The sequence below is a fragment of the Myotis nattereri genome, assembly GCF_964212035.1.
Source record: "Myotis nattereri genome assembly, chromosome: 6".
Lineage (NCBI taxonomy): Eukaryota > Metazoa > Chordata > Mammalia > Chiroptera > Vespertilionidae > Myotis > Myotis nattereri.
In genome coordinates, this window is record NC_138081.1 from 45,754,986 (window position 1) to 45,764,735 (window position 9,750).

A 9,750-nucleotide genomic window follows, 5' to 3' on the forward strand; every position below is an offset into this window, starting at 1 on the left:
GCAGGAGCTGTTGCAGGTGAGTCTTGGTTGTCTGCTGCAAACGCCAATGGCTTGAGTCTTATTTCGATCAAGACTTTGAGCACGACTATTATCACCTTTCCCTCCATGTTTTAGAACAGGGCCTCTCAACCTTGGTGCTATGGACATTTGGGTGGGATAATTCTTTGCTTTGTAGTCATGTCTTATGCCTTGTAGGATGGTCAGCAGTACCCCTGGGCCCTACTGATCAAAGGCCAGATGTCTCCTGCTGTCCCCCCTCCCCCTCCCATTTCTCCAGACACTGCTACATGTCTCTAGGAGCATAATTTTACCTCATTGAGAACCACTGTCCTAAAGGAACTTTGCAAGTTCAACTCAAGTCAAGAAAGATAAAACAAGATTGCTAAATAATTAAATAAGATGGAGATAAAAATAAGTCAAGAATTATGAAAGGACATATTTTAAAATATTTTAAAGCAACATGTACATTCACAGAAACAGTTTGGTATTTCGAAGAATGGCCAAAAGTCATAAATGCTCAAAGTGGTGGATAGTTTTATGATGCCATTAGTCTGATAATTACACAACAGGAAAGACAGCAAGAGCTGAGATGTGACAGCCAAGCCACCGTTCCAATCTTCAGTGTGGGACTGACATGGAGCTAAAAACCAAAAGGTCAACAGATGCATAGATAAATCAATATTTTGTTCCAGAGCATCAGTTTCAAGAGCAAGATAGTACATTTCAGTGTCTCCAGATACTCTGAAAATTGAGGACTGAAGGAAAGAGGTGTGTGAATGTGATTTTTAATGAGCCATGTAGCATGATACAAGTCATTTATCATTTGATATAGTTGGCGTTTTTCAAGGCAAAAGTTTTATGTCCTCATAGCAGCATAATCTGAAGCTTACCCTATTTGAGATAATTTTTAGTGTTTGAATAAAAGTTCATTGTCTTAATTCAACCAGCCATACTATATGGCACAACTAATATGATTACATAATTTTTGGCAAGTATTTTATATTTTCTCCTTTAAAATTTAAAGGCAGTAATCTGCATGGACTTAATTACACTGTCATCTAAATAAATTTATATTTTGAAATGGGTACAATGTATGATTATGAAATGCATTTTGCCATTGTTTTCTTTACTATCCTTGTTCAGAAAGAAAATGACTAATGTCTTCTAGTAATAGCACTTATAGGAAAGATGGTTCATGTAGCATCAGAATCCTTCATGAATAACAGTTAACTTCTCCTGGTAGTCATTTTTCCTTTCACTGTCTAACTTGCTTGAATAGTCTAATTGTGTGTAAAATGTTCAAATTTTAGATTTTGGACAAAATAATCAAAACACTGCACACTGGTTCCAATAATAAAAGTGCCTACATATTTGTCATCGGTTGACATGTGTTTGGGAATGTAAAGAAACCATGAAGCTTAAAAGGCTAAAAGGGAAATCAAAGAAAACTTTTCCCGCATTTGAAACTATATTTTGAAAAAAATGTAAATTGTCAATATTGTTATCGCAAACAAAAGCCTTAGCATTTTTGGCAGGCTGTAAGAGTACAAGACAACGAGAAAGAATTCTTTGGCCTCCCACTTCTCTCTCTCAGTTGTTGCAGGAGTCTGAGGTATCTCTACATATAAAAGCCTAATATGCTAATTATCCTTGTTTGACCAGTCGCTATGACACGCACTGACCACCAGGGGGCAGACACTCTGACTGGTAGATTAGCTTCCTGCTGGGGTCCAGACAATTGGGACTAGGAGAGACAGGCCAGAGATGCCCTGGAGCCCTCCCGCAGTCCCTCCCTGGCCCCATTATGCACCGGTGTGGTCACTCAGCCTGGACTGCACTCTCTAGCAATCCGGGACCCCTTGGGGGATGTTGGAGAGCCAGTTTTGGCCTGATCCCCGCAGGTCAGGCTGAGGGACCCCACCGGTGCACAAATCCGTACACTGGGCCTCTAGTCAACTACAAAGGTTCTATTGGCTTCTGCTTGTCTGCAAAGTATTCTGGTGCATTAAGTAGGCCTGTTCTGCCTCTACCCCCTACTGCATGCAGCATAGTTTGTCTCAAAGCACCCCCCTCTCCATTCCTCTGAGGAGGAGTTGGCCAAGAGAAATTAAACTCCATTTTGCAATTTCTAGCCAAGTCTGGTTAAAGAGCCATGCAGTCCTCTGAGCACCTGGGGCACCTGGGGCACCTGGGGCACCTGGGGAGAGTTAGGGTTTGTGATTAGGTATCTGCTGACATTTCAAATGCTTGCCCTCTCCATCAGAACCTGCACCAGGGCTTTCTATGCTCTCAGAGTAATATCCATCAGAGTAATAAGCATCATGGGCCAGGTCTCACTGGCTTCAACAAGAGGCCTTCAGGAATCCAGACCCAAAAGGAAGAAAATAGGAACCATCACATGGAGTTTCAAAGGACTGATTCACATAGCCAGGGACTCCTAGAGGAATTTGAGAGGGCTGGAGTCACAGAAATGCTGTTTGGGTTATATTCAACACAACCAGACTTTTACCCTAAACTGCTGTGGTTATATAAGAAAAGAGCAGGTAACTCTTATTAAAGTTTATGAATTGCTTCCTCTGTGATATTATAATCCGGTTGCTTTTTCCAGTAGGACAATAAAACAGTTTTAATAAAAATCATCCCACCTGCAAAAAGCTGGTAATCCTCAGCTTGCAATCTAAGGCCCTGCAGTTCTGGGTTAGTGAGTAAGGGAATTAATTGGTGTTATGTTAGATGCAAAGGGATTCCCCAGTGTTCTGTGATGGCGACAGAAACATTATTAAAAACCACAAGTAAAAAACAGCAGCACAATTAAAATGTAAAGTAAAAGCCAAGAGTTTAAAACTCAGCCTGATTCACTGTTTGTCTTGAGGCCTTCTGACAAGAGCAATGTCAAAAATTTTGCTTTTTGAAGAAATCTCATTTTAATATTTTAAATTAAATGTAGACCATTATGGAACCAGTATAACTCTGAAGTAATAAAAACTATTCTACTTTGATTTGCTTCTTTCCTGAAAATTCTAAAATAACCCTTGCAGATCTACATATGTTACTGGCACCAGGTCATTCGCCTAGGTCTAGTGGCTTGTAGAGATGCTGGTGCAATTAAAAGGGATACAGACCTAAATAGACACCTTTCAAAAGAGGACATTCAGAAAGCCAAGAGACATATGAAAACATGCTCAAAGTCACTAATCATCCGAGAGATGCAAATCAAAACAACAATGAGGTACCATCTCACACCTGGCAGACTGGCCATCCTCAACAAATCCACAAACGACAAGTGCTGGAGAGGATGTGGAGAAAAAGGAACACTCGTGCACTGCTGGTGGGAATGCAGACTGGTGCAGCCACTATGGAAGACAGTATGGAGTTTCCTCAAAAAACTAAACATGGAACTCCCATTTGACCCTGTGATCCCACTTCTAGGAATATATCCCCAGAAACCAGAAACACCAATCAGAAAGGATATATGCACCCATATGTTCATAGCAGCACAATTCACCATAGCTAAGATCTGGAAACAGCCTAAGTGCCCATCAGTAGATGAATGGATTAGAAAACTGTGGTACATCTACACGATGGAATACTATGCTGCTGTAAAAAAGAAGGAACTTTTACCATTTGCAACAGCATGGATGGAACTGGAGAGCATTATGCTAAGTGAAATAAGCCAGTCAATGAAGGAAAAATACCACATGATCTCACTCATTCATGGATAATAGAGACCAGTATAAACTTTTGAACAATAGTAGATACAGAGGCAGAGGTGCCTCAAACAGATTGTCAAACTGCAGCGGGAAGGCCGGGGAGGGTTGGGGGGCAGAAGGGGGCGGGGGTAAGAGATCAACTGAAGGACTTGTATGCATGCATATAAGCATAACCAATGGACATAAGACACTGCGGGGTAGGGGAGGCCAGGGGATTGTCAAGGGCAGGGAAAAAAAAAGGACACATATGTAATACCCTTTGTAATACTTTAAGCAATAAAGAAAAAAATAAAATAATAAAATAAAAGGGACACAGAGACCTCCATGTGTATATCATGTTAGGTGCTTTGTGAACGACACAGTATCTACTGTCCTGTGGAATCTAGTCAGGACCCTGGTTCAAGTCTGACTTGCAAATTTCACATATTTTTATTAGCCCTAATATTGAATATCTTCTTTTACTGCTTCTCAGTTTTATCTACTTCCAGTCATCAGTGCCACACACGTAACAGGGCAAGGGCAGGAGATCTTGATGCTTACCTGGTTTAGAAGTCTTATCTTGCTTGATATATTATGATTTACAGCACTACCAATAAGTTCAGCATTCTGCATTTCCCCTCTATTTTTTAACTGAGGCATAAAATGCATAAATGAGGAAAATGATAATGATGATTACCATCGAAATATGCTCACTTGATGAGAAATATGAAACAAACTTCCACGAGTTGTTGCCAATATTCTCATTTAGAAACAGGAATAAGTCTAATTGTTATTCAAGTTTCTTTAAACAATTTTTTGACATTTCCTTGACATAAAGCTAAAGAATGAGGAGTGGAGAGAGATTTCCAAGTGAGATATCATGTGTAAGGTTGCTCCTTAGCTTATAATAGATTGTTGGCAAAGTTTATTAAGTAAAAAAAATGTGAAAATACCAAATTTATTTATCAGTTTGATGAAAACTGCTGTTATATAGATGCTTTCAATCTTTTATTTCCTTTTCATCAACAATAAAACAATAAGGAATTATTATTGCTGCAGTTTAAAAATGAGGAAAGTTGAAACACAGAGGATTAAATAATTGGCCTAGAAACATAGCTAGTAAATAGTAGAGTTTGATTATTCTCTAAGTGATGTCTGCTGGGGCTGCAGTCATCTGGGGACTGTGAGACTGGAAATCCAAGAAGACTCACTCACAGAACGACGAGTTTGTGCTGCTTTTGACTAGGAGCTCAGCTGGGACTGTCAACCCAAATATCTCCATTTTCATTTACATGATGGCTTCATGGGGCTTGGGACAAAGGAAATGTTTCAAGCATTAAGGCAGAAGCTGCAGGTTTTTAAGACTTCATCTCTGAAACTATACAGTATTATTTCTGCTGCATTCTGTTGGTTAAAACTGTCACAGGGCCAGCTGAGATTTGAACGGAGGGGATATCAGAGGGAGGGGCAAAAATTTGTGGCTCCTTTTAATCCATCTTAAGTATTGACTAATTCAAACAAGAAGAATGATCTAGGACAACTGTTATTTTAATTGTTCAGAATGGTTTTGGGTCTTTGCATATGATCTGATATTTGGTATCACTTCATTTTGTTATAGCTGACAAAGCCTGATGTTTAGAGATGGAGATTCAATTAACCAATATTTCATGAATAGAATATTTCAAAATGTATTATTTCTAAGGTGAATTTTGGAAAACTCACAATTTCATATTTATCAGCTAAAATGGCATCAGGTATAGACTTCCCCATCAGTCAATCCTCTCTTCTCTTTATGGGAACTAGAGGCCATGAAGAGCCTTGTGATGTTTTAAGCAGAACTATGAAGTATTGAAACTGATTTTCAAAAACATAGTCATGCAACTAGTGCTGCCCTATCTAAATAATTATCTTGGAAGCTATATCATTATTCCAATGACACTGTTTTATTTTAAAGGTTCTAGAAATATTATTTTGGAATTGCTTTCAGAGTCTATAACATTCACTTTGGGAAAATCCTGGCCAGTTATCTTTTTGCGTGTGACTAATTTTTTAAGTGCTGTAGGCCAAACAGACCTAAGTCTGATGAATATATTGGGTGGTCAAAGTCGGAGTCCTGGTTTGGTGTTAAACAATATTTAATGATAAACAAATTAGGATTTATTTTCTTTTTGCTTAAAAATTGGTTTCTGATAGTAAGACCAAAAAAAAAATATTCAAACATGTTTTGGGCAGTAGCATCCTATTAAATAAACTGCTTTTCAAGGTATCTATTGTGGGGGGAAAAACACATTTGGATGTGTAAGTTCTGGTATATTTATTCAAAAAAGATTTTGTCATTATCTTTTATCACTTATAGTCTGATCATGTTTTTTTTCTCATGTTTAATGTTAATATACTCTGTATATGATATTAACTATATGTATGTCATGCTTTTAAAAGCATTTTACTCTTATTAATGTTTAAATCTTCATAATAATGTCATGTACATATTATTTAATAAATATATTATTCAGTTTAGAAATAAGGAAATCTAATTACAGAGCATTAGAGACCTTTTTAATGGCACTTTAGGTGTAAGTGCTAGAATAGCAATAAAATCAGTGTTTTCATTTCCTGCCTCTCATATTGCAGCAATAGTTCTTACCATGAAATGGTATTAGAAATAGTAGAAGAAGGCAGCTATTTTATAAAGATGTAAAGATATTTGGATCTAAAAGAATTAAAATAATATTCTATGGAAGAGTATTTTTTTTAAAAGAAGTATTTGTAAGACTGACCTAAACCACTAATTTTTCTCATAGTAATCTCGATTCAGTTCATAATTCGTTTCATCACTTTTAAGTGGATTTTTCTCTTGTTTCTAACTGCATATTCTAAGCAGGACACTTTTGTAGCGCTTTAAACCAGGTCATTTGATTTGTCTAAGAACTAGTCACAAGATCAATAGTGCCTGCACCCTATGCCAGTCTGGGAGCACAGTTGTTGTTCAATAAATGCCTATGGAAAAAGAGATCCAAACCCTTGGGAGAGTCACCGGAACAATACGTCCTTCCCCAGGAGGAGAAACTGCCTTTCACCACAAATGGCTGTGCCACTGTTTTACAATCCCTCAGCCTGTCCTAAGTATTTCAGCAACTCCCTGCAAACACTTCTCTACAGGTTTCTCAGCAGAGTGAAGAGCACAGCTCATTGCAATTAAGCCCTACTTCTGAAGTTGTCCCTGTAATCATGCACATAGCTGTCCTTGCGCTGTCTGCAATTTTTTTTTTGCTTTAATTAAAGGATGAGAGTTTCCTAATAACATTAGCCTAGAAGAACTGCAACCAGAGAACTCTATTCCTCTCTCAACTCACGTTCAGCTGTATATCAATCTTACAGGTAACCCAAGACTGATTTGTTAGAATTCTGCAGGGCCTTGCTTTTCCTTTTGGCATGAATTAAAAATTTTTGTCTTCAATCCTATCCTTACTGATACTGTCTTCCTGTTCAGTCCAGCAAGGCTGGGGTGTTAGGTGTAGTGAATGGGAATGAGTAGGAGTAGGAGTAGGTAGTCTTTCCCCATGAAAATGTTCCAAAGGTAAGAAACTTCTACAGAACTACTGGTTTTTATTTTTTACGTTTAAACAAGGAACAAAATTCTTGTGATAAATTGTAGTTGCTAGATTGTAAATAGTAAGGGAAAATTTCTCAGATAGCTTGACAGCATAAACATACCCAGGCCTCTTCTGTATGAAGAAAAGCACAGACAGGTTCCAAAATGGGAAAAATAGCTGTAGTGTGTGCCAAACAGGGTAGCAGATTTGTCAAGTCTCGGCTCTTAAAGTTGTCGCAAGGCCAATACTCTAAAACTTCCTCAAGGTAAACCTTTCATCACGTGAACCAAGACTCAGAGAAGCCACGATTCCTAAAACGGGGTGGGCGACATCTTTTTGTGCAGTTCAGATAGTCCCTGCTCTCCAAACATGGCAACATGTATTTATGTGTGTCTACATGGGGCATACAGACAAGGGTTCAGGGAGGAAGACTGTTAAAATCCAACAATTTCTTCTGAGGCTTCGGTTGATTATGTAAAGACTAGAGGCCTGGTGCATGAAAATCGTGCACTCGGGAGGGCGAGTCCCTCAGCCTGGCCTGCGCCCTCTCGCAGTCTGGGAGCCCTCGGAGGATGTCCGCCTGACCGCGGGGAAGCGGGGAAGCGGGCCTCAGCTGGCAGTCGGACCTGCCCTGCGCTGGCCAGCCCAGCTCAGGGCTTCTGGCCGGCGGTGCGCCCCCTGTGGGAGCGCAGTCACCACCAGGGGGCAGCTCCTGCCTTCAGCTCTGACCCTGGTGGTCAGTGGGAGTCATAGATAGGGTTGCTCCGCCATCTGTTCCATTTGCTTACTAGCCTTTTATTATAGAGGATTAAGTTAGTGAGGGACTTGAGCTATTGTTATCAGAGTCACAAAGATCATAATCTTCAGATCCAAGCTAATAAGGACTTTTCCACATGTATCCACGGCCCTTATCAAAATGAAATGCTTTTAAGGGAAACCTTTTTGTCTTTTGAAAAGTATAATGAGACACAAGTGGAAGAAATAGAAGCGTGATGACCCAAGGTTCTCTGGCTGTAAGAAGCTTATTTTCCAAATAAACAAAAAGGGGGGGATAAAAAGAGAGATTACATGGGTGGGGACTGGAGCAGGTCAGTGTGCTGAGGAGGAAGGTGGGAGAGGAGGAAAAGGGGAGGCCGAGCCTAGAAACGGGCGCTGCTCTCGTCTCACCCCGGAGCGAAGCCATGGCGCCGGGGAAGATGGCGGTCCGCCCCAAGCGCGAAGCCAGGGCCCCATTTCCAAAGCGCCGCCCCCCCCCCTCCCCACCGGCTGATAGTTGTGTTCCGAGATTAAGAACGCCCCCCCCCCTTTAAAAAAAACCAAAACAAAACAGCAGGTAACCAGTTCGGTGAGGCTAAGTTTTAAAAAACTTAGTTCTACCCCATTTTGCCTAAAAAGGGAAAAAAAGATGGCCCGGACTACGGCATTTGTCCTTAAAGACTCTATGACACCACACTTTTTTTTTAAGGTCTCACATATTTATTACCGAACCGACCTCTGAGTGCAGGAAAATAGTCACCGGGAGAAAAGTCTCATTCTTCCAACAATTCCCCCCCACACGTCCAACTGTCCAGATGGTAGCGACCTTTCCGGGAACGTGTGGACGCGGGACGCTTGCGGCGCGGCGCTTCCTCACAGGCCCAGCTTGGTCCGTCTCCAGTTCCGCCGCTTGGCGTTGTACCGGATTCGGTTCCCCGTCTTCATCCAGATCCACTGGGGAATGGGCCGGTTCTGCTTCTGTTTCTTGGCCAGGAACCTCTTGATCCTGAAGGTCTTGTGAGAAGACATAGCGAAGGAAAGTCAAGTGCACGCACCAGCCGGCTGCTCTCAGGAGTCCACCGTCAACCGTCAACCGTCGGCACCACCTCAGCAATGGCGAAGAGAGGAGGACGTGGGCGGAAGTACGTGCTTAGCGGAGCTTCCGGGGCGGGGCCTGGGGGCTGACGTCAGCACTCTCCCCTCACGCACAGGCCCTCTGGGAGCTGCGGGAACAGCGCTGGCTTGCTCCGGCCTGGGCGGGTTCCTGTGAGTGGTCACTGCCAGCGGCACCTGCTTGGTGGGTGAGGCCGACAGCCATTAGAAATACCAAGGCGAATGGTGAGCGCTCCTTCTTTCTATTTGTAAACTCTTACCATTTGCAACAGCGTGGAGAGTATTGTGCTGAGCGCAATAAGACAAGTATCACAGGATCTGACTCATGCGTGGAAGTTAATGGACAAGGTAAACTGATGAACAAAATAGATCCAGAGACAGAAGCATGGAACAGACTGTCCGACCTCAGAGGGAAGGCTGGGGGTGGGTGGCTGGGTGGGGAGAGACTAACCTGGGAACTTACATGCATCTCTTCGTAGTCCCTGGACACAGACAATAGAGTGGTAAAGGCCTGGGAGCGGGAGGTGCAGCGTAGAGGGGGGGGTCTATGGAGAAAAAAAATAAAAGGGACATCTGTAATACTTTCAACAATAAAGGTT

At 41.6% G+C, this 9,750-nt stretch overlaps 1 protein-coding gene across 1 annotated transcript; it reads right to left on the reverse strand.

Moving 5' to 3' along the window:
* Positions 1–8,801: 8,801 nt before the first annotated feature.
* Positions 8,802–9,158, reverse strand: LOC308521162 (large ribosomal subunit protein eL39-like). Its single transcript, XM_081094014.1, has one exon. The coding sequence runs from the start codon at positions 9,065–9,067 to the stop codon at positions 8,912–8,914; it is 156 nt and encodes a 51-aa protein (XP_080950140.1). The 5' UTR covers positions 9,068–9,158; the 3' UTR covers positions 8,802–8,911.
* Between the last annotated feature and the right edge of the window lie 592 nt (positions 9,159–9,750).